The 19,868-nt window shown below is 48.5% G+C and overlaps 1 protein-coding gene across 5 annotated transcripts in view; it reads left to right on the top strand.

Annotated features, from left to right (window-relative positions):
- Positions 1–19,868, top strand: part of EXOC6B (exocyst complex component 6B) — a 245,126-nt gene that overhangs the window by 124,946 nt on the left and 100,312 nt on the right. For all 5 annotated transcript variants that reach the window (XM_042811691.1, XM_042811690.1, XM_042811689.1 and 2 more), the window contains exons 9-15: positions 12,463–12,546; positions 12,676–12,722; positions 13,610–13,730; positions 15,774–15,845; positions 15,981–16,078; positions 16,464–16,569; positions 17,717–17,826. In XM_042811691.1, the coding sequence (XP_042667625.1) occupies positions 12,463–12,546; positions 12,676–12,722; positions 13,610–13,730; positions 15,774–15,845; positions 15,981–16,078; positions 16,464–16,569; positions 17,717–17,826 (638 nt within the window). The remainder of the gene's footprint in view (positions 1–12,462; positions 12,547–12,675; positions 12,723–13,609; positions 13,731–15,773; positions 15,846–15,980; positions 16,079–16,463; positions 16,570–17,716; positions 17,827–19,868) is intronic.

The following is a 19,868-nucleotide window of genomic DNA, read 5'->3' as shown; positions in this document are numbered from 1 at the left end:
GTAGACCAGCAGAGCAAATGCTGTGTTAGCTGTAAGAATGGGCTCTGCTGGTGGGAAAGAAAGATCCACCAAGCTCTGGATGTGCTGGTGGGAATCGTGGAATCAGTAAGATTGGAAAAACCTCTCAGATCCCTAAGCCCAACCCGTCTCACCATGCCTATAACCACATCCCTCAGTGCCACATCTCCATGGTTCTGGAGCATCTCCATGGATGGTGACCCCACCACTCACTGGGCAGCTGTGCCAATGCCTGGCCACTCTATGGGAGAAGAAAATTCTCCTAATATCCAAGGAATGGCTTCAACTTCGGGGTGTGAGCAGCTCCTGGGCACTGCTTTGGAACTGCATGGAAGACCTCAGAGCTCCAGTGGTGCAAAAGGTTTGGGTGACGTTAAGATTTCAGAGTGTTTGTTTTACATTTGGAGGAGGTGAAAATACTTCGAGCTGCTTCGCAGAACTGAGGCTTCTGCTCTTTCAAACTTGGTTTCTTTCCTGGTTATACAAGTGTGTGAAAAATATGAATGAAGTGAAAGAAAAGGAAATTCTTTCCTGGATTTGAGCAATTGAAGTGCACTTTATCCTCATTTTCTTGCCTTCTTTTTCTGCAGTTAGAAGGATTAGCCATGCCTATTTATTTATTTGTGATGAAAGCTTAGGTAGCTTACAGGCTGCCCAAAAAGGCTGTGGATGCTCCATCCCTGGAGGTATCCAAGACCAGGTTGGATGGGGCCCTGGGCAACCTGGGCTAGCGCTGGATCTGGAGGTTGGTGGCTCTGCCTGTGACAGGGGGTTGGAACTCAATGATCCTTGGGGTCCCTTCCAACCCAAGCCATTCTGTGATAGCTGTGCTGTTCTCTCAGTCCCAGCTTCTGAGGCTGGAGGCCAAACATTTGGGAAGGTTAGAATCCTGAGAGCTGAATGAGCAGCGGGAGCAGCTGTGACTCTGGGGGAAGCAGAGATAGGAGCTACCTGCCCTTTTGCACCATGCTGGAGGTGCAGCTGTGTGCTGGCAGCTTTAGTCTCCCCATGTATTCATGTTGTTTTCTGTTCAGATTTCAAAGCAAGTCTTTAATTCTCTGATTTTTCATGTTGTCAGCAGCAAGTTTTCTGCAGCTACAGTGATGGATATTAGGAAAAAGTTATTCTTTGAAAGAATGGTTGGGCACTGGCACAGCTGCCCGGGGAGTGGTGGGGTCACCGTCCCTAGAGATGCTCCAGAACTGTGGGGATTGGCACTGAGGGACTTGGTTGTGGGCGTGGTGGGGTGGGTTGGGGTTGGACTTGGGGATCTCAGAGTTCTTCTCCAGTCTTCGTGGTTCTGTGATGGTTTCCCATGCCAACAAAATGGGAATCCCATTCTGTGTGGTTCCGTGGCACTCTGGATTTCTGCCTCTTGCCCCCCCTGCTTCCTGGTTTTGCTGCTTTTGTGTTGGAGCAGGGTGCCAAGTCTTGCTCCTTGGGATCATGGGATGGGAGGGAGGAAGGGGAGGAAACTGGCATCTGCTGCTCTTCCCCCTCTGTTTCTCAGTTCCATGATGTTTAACTGAGAAGACGGTGTTTTGCTCCACCCCAAATCACTCAAGCCATACGACCTCACGCTTCTCACCGCATCAAATTTTCCTCCTGTTAGGAAAAGGGAAGCAACTATGGGAGCTCAAATTGGCTCCAGGTACTGCGGGGAGCCAGGAAGAGCCCATCTGCAGGTCTCCCTTCCCTTGGGCTCATCCGAGCACGTTGCATCCCTAGCAAAACTCCCTGGAGCCAGGAGCTCCTCAGGGCTCACCTTTCAGCCAGCACAGCCGGCTGCCTGCGCTCCCAGGTCAGAGGTTGTGAAAAGCAGCAGTCAATTAAAGCTTTATGAGATGTAGCTAGCAACGCTCCGTAAGCAGCCCGCCAAGTGAAGGCCGCTAATAAAGGCCCTTTGTTAAGGTATTTAATAAATTAACACTGTGCTGCAGCAGGGAAGGGCGGGAGGTGATTACACAAGCCAGGCTCGTTAATCAAACTGTTTGCCCTCTGCAGATGCACGGGTTGGGTTCCCTAATCTTCAGGCAGCAGATTTTTTGGGAGCTGTGGCCGCTGTTGGCTCCAGGACAGGAAGTGCCTCACCGGGTCACGCCTGGGCCAGGCACAGAGTGGGGACACGCCAGGACAAATGGGCTTTTCTGGTGCAAGTAAACAAGTTCTGTGTTTCAAGAGTTGCTTAAACACTCCGCTAATGATAAAACAACTTAGAGAGTCATTGGGGATGGAGGAGACCTCTGGAGATCGCCCAGTCCAACTTCTGCCTAAAGCAGTTCCCCGCAGCAGGTTGCACAGAAAAGCATCCAGGTGGGTTTGAATATCTCCAGAGGAGACTCTCCCACCTTTCTGGGCAGCTGTGCCAGGGCTGTGTCAGTCTCCAAGTCAAAAAAACATTTCTTCCTCACGTTCAGATGAAACCCCATGGGCTCCAGTTTGTGCCCAGCACCCCTTGTCCTGGCACTGGGCACCACCAAATGGAACCCAGCCCTGTCCTCCTGCCCCCTGCCCTTCAGGCACTGATCAGCACTGCTCAGATCTTTCTCAGCGTTCTCTCCTCCATGTGCACAGCCCCAGGGCTCTCAGCCTGTCCCCATCAGGAGGTGCTCCAGGCTCCCACCAGCTTCACACCCTCCGTGAGGCTCTCCCAGCAGTTTGCAGTCTGCCTGGAACAGGTCAGCCCAGCACTGGGTGCAGTGCTCCAGATCTGCCCTTCCACAGAGCAGAGCAGAGGGGAGGAGCACCTGCCTTGCCTTGCTGGCCACACTCTGTGCCATACACCCTAGGGTTCCACAGGTCTTGGCCATCAGAACGCCCTGCTGGCTCATGGTCAACCATTGGTCAACTGTTAGTCTATTGTTGGTCAACGAGATTCTTCTGTGCAGAGCTCCTTCCCAGCAGGTCGGCACTCAGTCTGTGTTGGTGTGTGTGGTTATTGCTCCACAGGAATAGAATTCTAAGCTTTGAAGGGACAGCGTGGCCCTTTGCAGGCAGTAGGGATGCGTCCCCATCTTTGGTGGGCACGGGTTGGTGCTGAGTCAGTGCCATTTGCAGTGCCATCTGCACCTTGCCTTGTCCCTCCGCACTCATCTGTACGTGTTTTTATTCTTTTTAATTAATTCATTCATTTTTACAAAACCTCCTCCCCAGCCCTTCCAAACTTGAACATTAGAGGGCATCTCCTACTCACGCTTCATTGTTTCTTTATCATTATTATTTTCTTGTTTAGTCTTAATGCAGCTTAATCTATAGGGCTGTCTTTAAAAGGGGGAAAAAAAAAAGCAAATAGAGCATTGACCTGCTGTGCAAATTAGCCATATGGTGAAGTGTAATATCCCGCTGACCCTCATTATCGTGCAGTATGAAAAGCTCTCTCCTTTTCACATACAAGCATATTAAAGTGGCCTTTTCAGCATTTTTTTTTCCATATAAAACTGTCTTCACTCCCCTGCCCAAGCAGTTAAAAGGGAACTCCAGCTGCAGCCAGGAGGGTGAAATTAAAGGCTTTACCCTCATCTAAATGGAAAATTGACATTGCTTCCTATAGGCAGGGCTAGGGAGCTGTGTCCCCCAAAGGTGAGGTGATGGCCTGATTTTGGGGAGGAAGGAGTCTGCTCTCCTTTAAGGGAAGGGGAGATCCCACCTGGGTTCCTGCTGCCTGAATACCTGGTGCTGGGTTTCTGTGCTACCAGGAGCTCAGCGCTGGGACGCTGGGAGCATTTCCTTCCACCGTGCCCATGAGCCTTCCCTCGCTTGGCTGCTGCCGTGTTGTTGAGGGCAAGGCCTGAAACCTCAAAAATGCATCACTGGCTTTGTGCTTGACTGACTTTTTACACTGCAGACGGTGTCCTGGGCTCCATCAGAAGAGGAGTGGCCAGCAGGGGCAGGGAGATGATTGTCCCTCTCTACTCTGCTCTTGTGAGGCCCCATCTGCAGTGCTGTGTCCAGGTCTGGAGCCCCAAGTACAAGAAAGACAAGGGAGCTGTTGGGGAGGGTGCAGAGGAACCACAAAGATGAGCAGAGGGCTGGAGCATCTCCCCTATGAAGACAGGCTGAAGGAGCTGGGCTTGTTCAGCCTGGAGAAGAGAAGGCTGCAGCCTTCAGTGCCTAAAGGGAGCCTACAGACAGGAGGTGAATCAACTCTGTGAAAGGGGAGATGACAGCAGGACAAGGGGAAATGGTTTGAAGTTGAAGGAGGGAAGATTTAGGTTGGATGTGAGGGGGAAGTTCTTGACAGAGAGAGTGGTGAGATGCTGGAAGAGCTGCCCAGAGAGGCTGTGGATGCCCCGTCCATCCCTGGAGGTGCTCAAGGAATGGCCATAGACTGAAAGGGGAAGTCTAGGTTAGAAGTGAGGAGGTTGGAGGTGAGGTGCTGGCACTGCTGCCCATCCCTGGAGGTGCCTGAGGCCGTGGATGGGGCACTGGGCAGCTGTAGGCACCCAGCCCATAGCAATGGGGCTGGAAGATCCTTATGGTCCCCTCCAACCCAACCGTGCTATGATTCTGTCACTCTGCAGCTCTCATTCTGCTGGTGGCAGTGGTCAAATGTGGGGTGAGGCTGCTGTGGGGCAGCCACAGGGCCCAGCCATCCCCACACTGCTGCTCTCTCTTCCCCCCACGCAGTTTTCTGGTTCACTTTATCTTTTTGTTTTCGGTCTGGAGGTGGTGTTTACAGTAAACAAGTGGTTCCAAGGAGCTGAGCCTTTTTGATCCCGGTTCAGCAAAGCCCTCTCAGGCTCTCTTTGGAGCACCTGCGTGTGTACCCCTGTGTCTATGTGAAATCCTTTGGGAATATTTGTGCTTTTAAAGTTAAGCATCTGCTTGGGAGCCAGTCTTCTTTGTGTCTCATTAGTGATTACCACTTTTCTCTTGTTTTGTGGGATCTTTAGGGCACGTTATGTTCCGAGCTCGTCTTTTTGCAGCTTGTTTCCAGCTTGCACACACATTCCCAATGGGTTCTTTAAGTGCCAGAGGATTGTTTCTCCTTAAAACAAACTGCCCATCTTTGGTATTTTGGAGGTTGCTTTCAGGATTTTAGAACTTAGGTCATGTCCAGAGGGCTGTTGTGAGTCCCACTGGGAGAGGGGTGATACACATGGGTCTGATTTTGTGCATGCCCGTGAGATTTGGGGGCTACAGGCAGGGAGATCCAGGTTTGATTGAGGGTCTCTTCAGTGCTGATGCGACGCCGGGTGTTGTTTAGCACCTGTGCCTGAATGAAAATGAAATGCTGTCTGTGGGGGCAAGTTTCAGACAGGTGAGGGGTGACGAATTGCATCACCCTTGCTCAGTGATGTGGAGGAAAAGAAATATTCTGTTATTTCCTGAAGGAGACTGAGATTGGCTAAATCCCCCCAAGTGGGAGCTTGACCCCAGTTCCAGCCCATCCTCCTCACAGGACGTGATGCATTGGAAACGGCTGGTGATCAGGATGTTTTGGAGCATAGGCTTGGAAATAAGCCACGTGTGAAACTACCTGGAAGCTCCAGAACCTCCGTAGCCTGTTTGTAAAGCCTGTTGTTTCCAGGATGGGATCAGCCAGGTTGGAAGGGACCTCAACAATTCTCCAGTTCAGTCTTGCTCAGAGCAAGTCACCTGTGAGATCCAACGTGGTATTTCAGGCAGATCTTTAAGTTCTCCAAGGATGGGGACTGCAGAACCTCTCTGGGAAGGTTTTGGTCATAACTAGTTAGAATGTCTCTGTTTCATTTGTACCTGCTGTGTCTCCTATTGAGCACTGCAATGAAAAGCCAACCTGGTTCCTTCTCCTCAGTAGATACTGTAGATATGGGAAGGCAGCTGTTAGATCCCCAGATGCTTTTGGCTGCCTTTGCAGCAGAGGTGCAGTGCTGATCCATGTTCAGCTTGCTGTCTACCAGAACTTACTGTCTTTATCCACAGAGGTGCTCCTCAGCAGTTGTCCTAAAGCAGAGGTTTGAGGGCTCTACCTTTTCCTTGTTGAAATTCATTGCATTCTAGTTGGCTCCTACCACCAGCCTGCTGGGACCCCTTAGACAGTGGCACTACCCTTGAGCATGAGGATGTTGATTTTTTCCACAGCTTGGTGTCCTCTGGAAAGCAGTTGAGGCCACATCCATTGCCTCCTGGAAACAAAAATGTTAAGCAAGACTGGAAGGAGCTCCTTGAGCCAGCAGTGTGCTCCTGCAGCTCAGAAAGCAAATGGGATCCTGGGCTCCATCAGAAGAGGGGTGGCCAGCAGGGACAGGGAGGTGATTGTCCCCCTCTACTCTGCTCTTGGGAGGCCCCATCTGCAGTACTGCATCCAGGTCTGGGGCCCTCAGTGCAAGAAAGACAGGGAGCTGTTGGAGAGGGTCCAGAGGAGCCACAAAGATGAGCAGAGGGCTGGAGCACCTCCCTATGAAGACAGGCTGAAGCTGGTGACCCTGCACACAGCAGGGGGTTGAAACTGGATGATCATTGTGGTTCTTTTCAACCCAGGCCATTCTGTGATTCTCTGATTCTGTGATTATACTTCTCCACTTAGTATAGGCCTCCCTATGGAGTATGACCTATTTATCTCAACCCTCATGTATTTACCCCATGTTATCCATATGACACCTTAACTCACTGTTTTAGATTTTGGCTGCTCCACACTTAGTTCTTGTGTACAAGGAGCTGGTTGAAGGCAGACTTTTAAAAGCAGTAGAATGCTGATCTGCTTCTCAGGGTGTAGTTGAGGTGGTTGTATAGGAACAAAGCTGCTGGTTTGTGTTGCATCTCACCTTGCTCTTGTAGGATGCTGTCTCTCTCTCTTTCAGAGGTGAGAGAATTCCCAAAAATGAGTGACTAAGAATTTTTGTGGACCAAATTCAAAAGAGAATGAACAACCAGTGAAAGTTTGTGGGGTTGCCCATTAGACTCATTAAATGCTTGAAATCCAGAGGTGTTTTGAGAGCAAATGATGGTGGTAGAGTCTTGTGATGTCGTCTGATGCTGCTGGGTGGATTTTGGATGGCTCTTCCTCTTCCTGCAGCCCCCTGAGATTCCAGAGGTGGCACTGAGCTTTGATCATTTGCCTGAGCATCTGGACAACACTCAGATATGTGGTCTGATTTTTGGATGGGCTTGTGTGGAGCCAGAAGTTGGACTAGATGATCCTCATGTGTCCCTTCCAGCTTGGGATATCCTATGATAAAATAACTCTATGATAAAGTGAGAGAGAAATTGAATATAAGTCCAGCTCAAGCAGCAGCAAGTGCTGCTGCATTGCTAAATACATTACTAAATGTGGGTGTGCCTGAGGTGCATGGGATAGGTTTCTGCTCCAAATCAGCACAGATGTCATGACCCAAAGTACCATCATCCGTACGTTCTGGATCCGAGAAGTTTCATTTTAGTGATCATTTTCAGTGCTTGCTGAGCACAATAGCAGGACAAGCTTTAGAGCATGCTTTTCCCTTATAATTCACAGCTAGATTTGCTCTCTGCTGCTCCTAAGTTATGAAACTTTCTGTGTTTTTTTCAGCTGTTGTTTTTTTGCGTTCTCGTGATTATATTCTGTTTTCCCTTATGTGGTGCTCATCTACGATCTTAATTATCTGCCTCTCGTTGCCAACTCTGTGAACTATGAAGCTAATTTGAAAAGGAAAGTTCTGCCTGGTAATTTTAAAAATATGAGGCATTATTGAGGTTTTTTTTCTGGACCACTGATTAGAATAAATGTGTAGTTTGGAAGTGAAGCTTTGGACTCTTCCCACTTGCTTAAATTAAGACAATGAGAGTTGAGGGAAACCTGTTCTGATTAAAAGTAACTGGATAAATAAGAAAAGTACCTCCCTCTCCTCTCCCCAACTTGCTTCCCTGGTTGCCTCACAGTTTGGATTGAGCTTACAAGAAACCCTTAAGGGATTCTGCCTCTCTAATGATACATCTTAGCAGTGTCTTGCTGCTGTTGAAGGTCTGTGGTGAATGTGGAAGTCAATGGGAGGCTGGGGCTGGGATGTGCTCCCTGCAATAGCCTTGGGGTTGGACTGGATGATCTCTGGAGGTCCCTTCCAACCCCTACAGTTCTGTGATTCTGTGATTCTTCCCCCTGGGCCTTGTGCTGCTTGCTGTCTGCTTATGCATTGAGTTTATTTTATGGAATCATAGAGTCAATAAGGCTGGAGAAGACCTCTAAGATCATCAAATCCAACCCAACTCCACCATGTCCTCAGACCACGTCCCAAGGTGCCACATCTGTGCATTTCTTTAACATCTCCACCCTTCTTTAGGAAGAAAAGGTGCTACAGGTGCAACGAATCTTTATAAGGTACTAACCAAAAGAAAGAGAAGCTGAATTCTTCCCACTGAAGGGACATGGAAAGCAGCAGTAGGAAAGCACATGCATGCACAGCTCTGCTGCTCCGAGCTTATGGCTGTAAGCGTGGGTCACTGCTGAGGAGCTTTTATCAAAGCATTGGTTGGAATGGATGGAAGTGTGAATACTATGTGGTGTTTCCAGATGAATATTATGTAAAATATGGGATCATGTCATCTTTTCTGGATGCTTCTTTTTTGTGTGTGTGTGTGTGGTTTGTTTGTTTTTGCTTTTGTTTTATTATTATTATTTTTCTCACCCAGAGGAAAACGGTATTAAAAATAGAGCCTGGAGAAGAGGAATATTATTATCTGAAGACGTGATAAGTTGTATGATCCTAAGTAGGTCAAATGTGGGAAACTGGGTGGTCTAACTAAAACTGCCACCAAGGGGAAGAAAGGCTTCCCATTCTTAAGAGAATACGATGCATGAGCGATGAGACGGTCTGGGGGGACGATGGAGGAATGCACTGAAGAGAAAAGGATGAAATAGTGCATAAGAAGAATGTGAATGGCACTGAGAGATTTTATTTTTTCTTTTGGGAGGAGAAGTTTTTCTTTGGAATAGCCTCTCATGAGGGAGCCTCTAATTCTTGGGCCATTCAAAAAAGGCTCAAGGAGGAAAATACAGGGAACAGCGCATCGAGAGGGGGATGTTGGGGCCATAAATTTTAGGGAAACTGTTAAAATGTGAGCATGACCTACATTTTTTTGGGAATGCTTTCAAATGTCTTTGCTGTTCCTTCTCCTCTGCTGAAGTTAAAGCCGTGTGCTGGGTTGGAACCAGGAGGACCTGATGTCCAGAGCCTCCAGGCACCGTGTGGGGCTGGAGGGACCCTCTGAGGTGTGGGACAGGTTTATAGCAAGGCCTTTGTATGGGATCTCATGTCTCATCTCCCAGCTCATGTCCCTCTTGCTGGAGGAAAAGGGAAAGTTTTTTCAGTTAAAATGCAACCCAAATTAGCTTAATGATCAGAGAATATGATGATAAAATTGGTTCCTGTGCTTCTTCAGATATGATTAGGCTGGAGGTGTTTGAGACCAGGTTGGAGGGGACCCAGGGCAGCCTGACCTAGTATTACATGTTGAGATTGGTGGCCCTGCCTGTGGCGGGGGCATTGCAGCTTGATGATCTTTTCAAGCTATGGCAGGGGAGATTCAGGCTGGACATGAGGAAGTATTACTTTTCAGAAAGGGTGGTCAGGCACTGGAATGGATGCCCAGGGAGGTGGTGGAGTCACCGAGCCTGGGGGTGTTCAAGGAAAGGCTGGATGTTGTGTTGAGGGACATGGTTTAGTGGGAGCTATTGGGAATTGGTGAACGGTTGGACTGGATGATCTTTTAGGTCTTTTCCAACCTTGGTGATTCTATGATTCTATGATTCTGTGATCCCTGAGGTCCCTTCCAACCCAAGCCATTCTATGGTTCTACGATTAGTGGGCATGGTGGCGATGGGTCAGCAGTTGGACGATCTTTGTGGTCTTTTCCAACCTTTATGACTCCTCAAGCTATCACAGAAGCTGGAATACGAGCAATTTTTACCAAGCCTGCTGGTACGTCCTCAATGGAGCTGAGTGATGGGGTCAGGGGTTTCAGCTTAAGGCCAGAGGGATGCGTGTTGTACCCACAGCCTGGTGGCAGCTGCGTGGAGAATGTCCGTATGGAGGAGCCCTGCGATGGAGTGGGCAGGTAGAGGATGGGACAGAGGGCGATGGGAGGGAGACCCCAAGAGGGAGCGGGGTGACAGGACGCCCCTTGGCCTTACAGTCATGAGGAAGTGTGTGAGGAGGATGAGGGGAGCAGGGAGGAGCTCAGTTGGAGGGTAGGCCATTTCAGCTGGCACACATTGCTGCGGCGTAGTCCTAGAAATGTTCAAAATCTAGTCTTAAAATAACTGATTGGTTTCAGACCGGCCTTTGGGAGATGAACTGCTTTCAAGACTTCCATGAGGTCCCCGAGGTCCTGTGTGGCTTTGGGATATGGCAGCTTCTGTGCATTCACTAATGGGGAATTAATTACCTGCTGACTTCCATGGGACGTTGCGTAAAGCCGCTCTCGGGGGTTGGTCCTCTGGGGCTCCTGCCTTCGGTGGGGCCCAACAGCAATTTAATAGGGATGAGGCGGGGGGGGGAAAGCCTTGAATTAGGAGGTTTGCATCACTCATTGGTAGCAGGCTGTGCTGAGTTAGTGAGCGGCTTCGCTCCAAATCCCGGCGGTGCTGCTGGGAGATAATTGAGTTCTTCTTCCACTTGTGTAGGTTTTGAGGAATGAGGCAAAGCAAAGGTTAATGGATGCCTAAAATCTGATCCCAGCAGTGGTCGAGTGGGAATATGGAACAGTCTGGTTCTGCTATTGCACTGCCAAACTGAGAGCAGCAGCATAGCTTAGGGGCTCGAGCTGTGATACAGATTCATAGAATAGACTTGGAAGGGACCCATAAGGATCATGGAGTCCAACTCCTGTAGAAGAAATGCAGATGGCGAGACATACAGAAGAAGGAAGCAGAAATTGCCCAGGTCCCCTTTAGCTGAGGCATTTTGAGGCAGCCTGGCTGTGTAACGATGGAGTAGCTGCAGCATCATTAAATTAGCATGGGGTTTTCTTTTGTATTTCTTTGTTGTCTTGGTAGAAGAGGTTGGGGTCTGGTGCCTTCCTCAGGCAGGTGATATTTGTTGTTGCCTCTTGTTTGTTTTGCGAATTCCAAATGAGATTTTGTCTCCTACCAGTTCAAAGCAAGGCCTTGTCCCTTCTCTGAAGTGTTTATAATCCGATTTCAGACATAAAACAGGACGGGCGCGGGGGAGGGAGAAACAGGCAGGGAGAAAAACCAGCGAGGTGTTCCATAGCCCGGGGGACCAGGAGGGCTCAGCAGGTAGGGTGGCATCTGAGGATCCACGGGGCTGCGTTGCCCTGCTTGGGTGGGATGCTCAGATGTAGCTTTTGGTAAAACCAAACCCCTGCAAATGCACGGCCTCAACCGCCAGAGCGTTGACCCCTGTGCCGTGCCTGGCGTGAGTGGGTGATGCTCGTGGAGGGGAAACCCACGTGCTTGTGTTATGGGAGCATATTGGGATTTGGCTCTCATCTGGAGGCTCAGACCCCGGTGGTGGGTGAGGCATGGCCACCATGAGAGAGAATGAGCTCAAAAACTCATTTATTTTCTCCTGCTGACAGGTATTAACCACCCAAGCATCTTTTTCTGAAACTCTCTGATGTTTGTGGCTTTGCATCACTGAGAATCAGTGCAAGAATTTCTGCTGCTCCTTCTGGCATTGCTGGTCCCCTCTTGATGTTCACCAGCACTAAAATTCTGGTTGTTCCACTGTCCCCATCCTTAGGTAGATCGGATGTTTGTCCTCTTAGGGTTTGGTAAAGGGGGAGGGTTGCACGGCACCGTGTGCCACATCTGCCCAAGGATATTGGGAAGTGGGCACAGAGGGGTCAGAAGATCACAGAATCACAGAGTCACAGAATGGCCAGGGTTGGAAGGGACCTCAAGGATCATGAAGCTCCAATCCGCATGTAGGGTCACCAACCTCCACATTTCACAGCAGCCCAGGCTGCCCAGGGCCCCATCCAACCTGGCCTTGAACACCTCCAGGGATGGATGGGGCATCACAGCCTCTCTGGGCAGCTGTTCCAGCACCTCACCACTCTCATAGTAAGGAACTTCCCCCTGACATCCAAACTAAATCTTCCTTCCTTTAACTTCAAACCATTTCTCCTTCTCCTGCTGTTAGAATTGTTTCAGTTGGAAACTCTGAAAAGTCATCTAGTCCAACTCAAGTACACTTGGACGTGTATTTGGGTTTGTTCCTCTTAGTGTTTGGAGTAAAATCAGTCTTCGTTAGGCACTTGGATTGAGTTGTGCAGGTATCATGGAGTCATAGTATCACAGAGCAGCCTGGGTTGGGAAGGACCACAATGATCATCTGCTTTCAACCCCTTTGCTATGTGCAGGGTCACCAACCAGCAGCCCAGGCTGCCCAGAGCCACATCCAGCCTGGCCCTGAATGCTGGAAGCGAGCGAGCTTTGTGTCATTGATGCAGTGTGTGTTGTAAGTGCAATTAAATGATTAACTCAAAGCCTGCTTACTTGACTTCATCCTCTCTGCTTTCCAGGGTGCCCGAGAAACCTTTGAGAACTACTACAGGAAACAGAGAAGAAAACAAGCCCGGCTGGTGCTGCAGCCTCCTTCCAACATGGTATGGCCATGCCCTGGTCAGTGCTTGGGGTTCCTCCTGATGGAGCAGCCCAGCCTTGTGGATGCTCTTTTCTTTTTCCCATTTTGCTCTCCTTTATTTCAACCTCTGCTCGCTTCTCCTTTGTCACAGCATGAAACTTTGGACGGCTACAGGAGGTACTTCAATCAAATTGTAGGGTAGGTGTTCTTTTTGTATGGGTGCTAAATGTGTGCGTGCTGCATTTGTGAGGAGCCCAGAAGGGAAAAGAGAGGAGGGAATATTGTTCTTATTTTGTGTCTGTCCTTCAAAAGGAGACAAAACTTGGTGAACTTCGCTGTGCTCAGCCATAAGAACCTGCCACCTCTGGGAGCACCACCTGCCTGCCCTGCTAATGAGGCAAATAGGCCCTCTGCCTTAATGATTCTTTAATATTTGACAATTATTTGATTGTTTTCTTGCTGAAGGAGGAGAGTGCAGTGTGTGCTGCTGACCTAACACAGCTTCAGGCTTCCAGGCTGGATTTTCCCTACAAAATATAACAGAGGTTTTGCTTGTTCCTGTTTAAAACTGTGTTTTGGGACACTTGCTCCCTGAATTGTGCTGCTGCTTTTGGACCAACGCGTTTGATAAATGAGGACTGGAGTGAACTGATTGCCTCCAAATGGTGCTGAGAGCATGGGGTAGAGAGCACCAGAGTGTTCTCCCTGCAGTTAAAGTGTTCTCCCTGCAGTTAACCCATTGTAAGGCGATTGCTGCTGGCTGAAGCCGAGTTCAGTCAGCAGTTCTTGTTCAAATAACGGAGTGGGAAAGCTCTGCCTTTGTGTGTGCACAGAGGTGTTAGTGGGAACAGCTGGCTTTTGGCTCACTGCTGTCATGCAGTGTGGCATCGTATAAAATACTACAACATTAAAAAATAAGTGAAGAAAAGATCTGTTCTTAGCAGTAGTTGGGATGGATGCTGCAGATCTGGGCTCGCTGTGGAGATCTGTGCACATGCAGTGCATGTCCCTTGCACGCAGTGTTTGCAGATCTCTTTTGATGCCTGTGACTTCTGATAACAGTGCCATTTTCTCCTCCCCATCAGGTTTTTTGTAGTCGAAGATCACATCTTGCATACAACGCAGGGCTTGGTAAATAGAGCCTATATTGATGAGCTGTGGGAGATGGCGTTATCAAAGACCATTGCAGCACTGAGGACACACTCAGTAAGTAAAAGCCCCAGATTGCTCAGCTGTTGCTTGAGTTGGGTTTGACGTGCTGGAAATGTTGGCTTTCACAGTACTACTCTGTTTTGACTTCACTCTTTTTGAAGCAACAGAGGGAACACACTGCTGTTCCTCCAGGAGAACTCTATGGCTTGTTTGGTTCACATTGCACTGTATTTCCCTGCTCCAAACTTGCAATACCTGGGGAGGCTGGAAAGGAGAATATAGCACTGCAGTGTTTTCCTTTGCTTGGTTCATCACTTTTGAAAAGCACCAGCAGAGGGAGTCGGGTTGTCCTGGAAAACTGGGGAAAGAATGCATGACCTGATATAATAATGCACTGTTTCAGCTGGGAGCACTTGAGTTGTCTTGATGTTTCATAGCTTGCTGAAGAGCCACCCTGTTGGTTTATGGGATGAAATAAACTACATTTGACAATAAAAGAAGAATCTTGAATGACTTTCCCCAAGTCCATTTTCAAATTGTTGGGCCTGAATCACTGGAATCCCACTGCTGCTCCTGGAGGGAGCATCATCCAGCAGCAGGAGGATGCTATGGGGTGCTTATTGTGGGCATGCATCTAACACTGTGTGTGGTACCTAAGCAGTACAGTGCTCCTTCCATGCCCCAAAAAGGGACTAGGCAGAGAGTTGTACATCTCCTTGTGTTATAAAGCTGCACTTCTTGTCCTTGGAGGTATTCAAGGCCAGGTTGGATGGGGCCCTGGGCAGCGTGGTCTAGTAGTAGATATGGAGATTGGTGGGGGATTAGAGCTTGATGATCCTTGGGGTCCCTTCCAACCCAAGCCATTCTATGATTCCTTGATTCTTTTCTTTATGAGTGGAGTTTCCTGCTGGTGTGCTGGCCACGATGGACAGACGTGTGCACACATTCTGCTTTCACCTTTACCACCATGGCCATCAGTTGTAGGTTCTAACCTAGTGCAGGAAATGGCTGTCAGGAGTTTATTTTTCAGTAATCACAAAATTTGCCACAATTTCTTAATGCTATTATTGTGGTCAACTGTGTCATCTCTACAGAGCAGTGCTGTCCATCCTGTGTTGCTGGTGAGACTTGCTGGAAGGCTTCTGCACAGGTTGAGACTGTTCCAGTTCTTCCCATTCGGCCAAATGTAACACCTGGATTTTCTTCCCTTGCTGTAGACTGGGACATCTTTTATCATTCCTGATAGCTTCAGGGCATTATCTTTCTTTCTGACTTTCTTTTTTGGAGAGTGAAATGGAAAACGTGTCTCTTCCAGTCTTTCTCATTGATTAATGGAGCCATTCCCCCTTGAGTTTCCAGTGAGCTTTAAATCTCAGTCTCTTTTTTCCAGCATATGATTCTATATTTGGTAAGAGCCTGTCTGAAACGTTGCATATTTCGGCAGGACTGAGGTTTGCTGCTGGTGTGCAGATAGGGTGGGACTGGTGTGGGTGATGCTGGGTGTCCCTGGGGCGATGCTCAGGGCTGCTGGAGTGTCTTCAGAGCCTCAGGCAGCATCCTGACCCACAGTAAATACACACATCTGCTGTAGCTCTGACCATCAGGTTGCTGAAAGGCACGCAGTGTGTTTTTCCTCAGCCTGAACCTTCCACTTAGCAATGCAGCCTTGGCGTAGGGCTCGGGGATGCCTCGCCGCAATGCTTCATTACCATTAGACACAACACACTAAATATTACATGAGAGGCTCTGCTGTCTCCTTGCCACGGCAGCACACTGATTTGCTTCATCTCCTCTCACTTCCCCAGCAGCTCCTGGGTAATCTTAGAAACACTCCAGGTATCTGGAGAGCAACTGAAATCCTTGTTCATCACGGAGAGCCTCATGAGCTGTGCACTACCAGGAGAGATACCCTTATCAGCGTGCCTTCCCGAGCCCTGCAAGCCTTTCAGGCATGGACTATGCAATAAACACTGCTGATCCTGGGGCTGCACAGTGTGCCTATGTATTATCACTGGAGTGATAAGGCAGGAGGGCTGAGAGCAGTATTTTCCTGCATGCTGGGGTTGAAAACGTGTTTTAATGCTCCTTTCTTTGCAGTCGTATTGCTCAGACCCAAGCCTGGTGTTGGACTTGAAGAACCTCATCGTCCTCTTTGCAGATACACTCCAGGTAGGTGACTGTTGTCTGTTGCCAGCAGGCATGTTTGCAGGGAGGGTTTGCATGCAGGCTCCCCAAACACAACAAATGCTGCTCAGCGATGTCTTGTTAGCTGATGCAGTTGCTCTGTTCCTCCACTCGTGGCAGGGATATGGCTTCCCAGTGAACCAGCTCTTCGACATGCTGTTGGAGATCCAAGACCAGTACAGTGAAACGCTGCTGAAGAAATGGTCAGGAGTTTTCAGGTAAGAAGCTCTTTGAGTAAACCCAGGAGACATGCCTTACAAAGTGCTTTTAGCCAAGAAATAAAAGTCTGACTTGAATCATAGGATCATAGCATGGCTGGGGTTGGAAAAGATTCAAGGGATTTATCAAGCTTCAATCCCCTGCTGCATGCAGGGCCACCAAACTCTGTACCTATTACTAGACCAGGCTGCCCAGGGCCCCATCCAGCCTAGCCTTGAACACCTCCAGGGCATCCACAACCTCTCTGGGCAGCCTGTTCCAGCACCTCACCACTCTCTTGGTAAAAAACTTCCCCCTGAAATCATAGAAGCATAGAATCATAGCATGGAAGGGACCTTGCAGCCTCCCCCCCAGCTGTAGCTTTCTTGCTTTCTTCTCTTCTAGAAATATACTCGATTCAGATAACTACAGTCCCATCCCAGTGACAAATGAAGAGATTTATAAGAAAATAGTTGGACAGTTCCCATTCCAGGATGCAGAACTTGAAAAGGTAATGTGAAATGAGGCAACTGGCACGGCGTGACTCCCAGTGCGCTGAAAGCCCACACCTCTGTTACTGGCATTGAGAAGTAGAACTGAGAAGGTCCCAGCAACTCGAAACAAAAAGAGAAAAGGACAAATAGATTTTCCATGTGTTGCACTTCTCCTGGCGTGGGTGAGGAATACCTCATCCATTTTGCTTTCAGAGCACAGTGTGCTGTTGCAGTTCAGCATCACTTGCAGTAGATGGAAGAGAGATGAAAATACTTCCTTCCATTGGTGTTTTATTCCCATTGTATGAACTGTTACTGACTTTAACTTGTTTTAATCTAATGCTGTCTAACAAAAAAGACATAAAACCAACCTAAAACAAGAAGTGGTCTATCTTGGCTTTTGTAAAAGTGCGTGCATGCAGTGTAGCCAGATTTGACCTAGGCAGTGTCCCTTAAAAGCATGCTTGGCCTTGTGCTCCACATCTGGCAGCCAGCGAGCTCCAAGCCTGGTGAACTTAATTATGGCTGGGAGGGTTTTCGGTCCAAGTCAAGTGTTTAGATTTCAGAAAGTCTGTGGCCTTCCCTGAGACTGTATCATGGGGTCCAGCTTTTACTGCTCTGCACCTCCCAGCCACAGCTGTGCTACGAGTGAGAGCGAGGTAGTGAAAATGTGGGTTGTGAGGGAGAGGACATCTGTTTCCTCTTGGCTTTTGTGTTGTAAGCAAGTGCTCACCTTGTGCGGTAACTGGGGAGGTGAGCAAGCAAAATGCCTGTGTGTGGTGGGAAGTAATGGCAAAGAATCTTCTGATAGGCTTTTTTGTTACGAATAAGGGAGTTGGGAAAGAGGGAGTAAGAATTGCTTTGTGCTGCCTGTTCCCTTCTAGCTACAAGTCTCCTTCCAGCCCATTTCAGACTCCAAATCCCTTATGCACCCGTGTGCCGTTTGTAAGTGATTATCTGGTCTTTCACTTGGCTGAAATGTTTATATAATATACAATAAATGCTGGCTTGTTGTTTCATTGCTGGACTCAGCTAATATTAGTATTAATTTGGCTGCTTGGAACATGTTACTGGAAAGCAGTCGTCACTCTGGGCTGGCTGTGAGAGCAGTTCTCTCTCTAAAAGATCTGCTCTTTGACTTCAGTTCTCTCCTGTTCTTTACAGCAACCGTTTCCAAAGAAGTTTCCCTTTTCTGAGTTTGTGCCTAAAGTTTACAATCAGATTAAGGAATTCATCTACGCCTGTCTGAAGTTTTCAGAAGACCTTCATTTGAGGTAGGGGATGATTGTGTTCCTGGTCATGGGGGGTTGGAAGGGACCTCGAGAGATCATGGAGTCAAAAAAAGAAGTTTTGTTGGCATTGAAATATCTCAGTGTAATTAAAAGATGAGTTCTCAGCCTTCCATGCCACTCAACTGCCTGGGTACACTCTGCCCAGGATACAGGTGGCTGGTGGGCCCCTTGGAGCATTGGTTGGCCAAGTCTTCCATAAATCTCCCTTATGTAGGGAAAAAGAGCCCAGTGCCATGCTAGGTGTGTAAAAGGGGAGAGAGCCAATCCTTCTGAGACATTTCTGAGTCACGGTAGATGGTTGGGGCCAATCTTTCCAAAAAAGGATGGGTTAGTGCCTGGTTGTGTGTGATGGCTATGCAGCTTCCCTACATTGTCCTTCAAGGAGTGTGTTGGCCAGAAAGCCCAAGGTTTGATTTTGCCCTGTGTGGTGGTTAGTTCTGGCTTCTGGTTTAGGGATTTATATATGTATATTTATATATATGTATGTATTTCTCATTGGAGAGTATGTACAAATATTCTCTGTTTTGTGTTTACCATCCTTCCTCCATCCCACTGCTCCTAGATACTGGCCTTGCGTGTGTGCTGAAGTGGAAGACAACTGTTAGCCAGAAATTGGTTTTTTTTTGCACCTAGTGAAAGCTTTTACCTTGCTAGAAGCATCAGGAGGGCAGAAGGACTTCATAGAATCATAGAATGGCTTGGGTTGGGAGGGACCTCAAGGATCATGAAGCTCCAACCCCCTGCTGCAGACAGGGCTGCCAACCTCCACATTTAATGCTAGACCAGGCTGCCCAGGGCCCCATCCAACCTGGCCCTCATTACACATTTCTAGTGTTCTCAGTGCCATACCAGTAAAATCTGGGTCTGTCCACAGGGTTTCACCTCCCTGGGCAATTCCATGTCATGGCCATGGGCGGCCCCTGTGTTAATGTGAAACTCAGGCAGTGTTTTGGGGTCTCACCAGATGTTAGGGTGCCCACTCAGGGGTTCTTTCAGTTCTTTGCCTTTGTGAGAGGGGTGGTAATTTGGAGAGCCGCTCTCCCTCCGTCTTCCCCAGGACGTGGTGTGCAAAGCACAGGATGTTGCTCCCCCTCCTCGGGTTCAACCTCAGCCATTCACTGGTGGCAGGTTGTTCTCTTTGGTGGCTCCCAAGGCTCTTAACCTGCAGGTCACCACTAAATGGCTCTGTTTCTAAGGCAGGCAGGATGGTCCTATTTCACACGGATGCTGGTTTCACCGAACCCCTCGGCTGGCACTTCCCTCACAAGTTTTGTGCTCTTCACCATTACAGAGATGATTGGGTTTGTCAGGGAATGGAAGAAAAGCGTTCCCTGGGGCCTCTCCTCGGGGTCCCCCTGGACAAGTTATTAAAATTCCTTTCAACATTGGATTTTCCAGCCCTTTTTGAGGAGTGGTTTGGGGCTGGGGGAGGGGAGCCGAGCTCTTGGACATTCTAGCCAAACATTTGGAATATTTCTCTGAAAACCCCTGTTGACACTTTCTTCATTTCACCCTGACAGCTTGAATTAGGTTTTATTAGGAAGCTTGGCTACAAAGCCGGCAGCAAGTTTTCTTTCTCTTCTCTTTCTTGTTCTTCTTTGGTTGTCATTTACCTTGCACCCTGGAGTGATTGGGGTCAGCCCGTCAGTCACGGGGGGCCTGAAGGTCATGACTACTGCTATGGGATATGGGACATCAGCTGTCACTAACCCAGACAGTTTGCTTAAACGCTCTGCAGTCTTTTCCTGGAGAACAGAGCCCGTGGCAGAAAATGTAGCTTGTATTTTTTCTAATTATTATTTTAAACTGGCTCCTTGTATTTGTTGGATGGGAGTAGACTCCTTTATGTTGATATGCTTATGAAAGTTGTTTTGCTTTTAAAGTATTTGAAGAAAATGTGGAGCTTACTGAGCGTTTCCAGGGCTTGCAAATTCTTTTGGTTTGGCTCTATTAATTTGATTAGGAGAAAGAAAACCTTCTTTATATATTCAGCATTTCTCCCTTTGGGGGGGGGGGGGGGGGGG

This window comes from Centrocercus urophasianus, unplaced genomic scaffold, assembly GCF_019232065.1.
Source record: "Centrocercus urophasianus isolate 14NV4802_14NV808 unplaced genomic scaffold, USGS_Curo_1.0 seq_13, whole genome shotgun sequence".
Taxonomy (NCBI): domain Eukaryota; kingdom Metazoa; phylum Chordata; class Aves; order Galliformes; family Phasianidae; genus Centrocercus; species Centrocercus urophasianus.
This window is presented reverse-complemented; position numbering and strand designations above follow the sequence as displayed.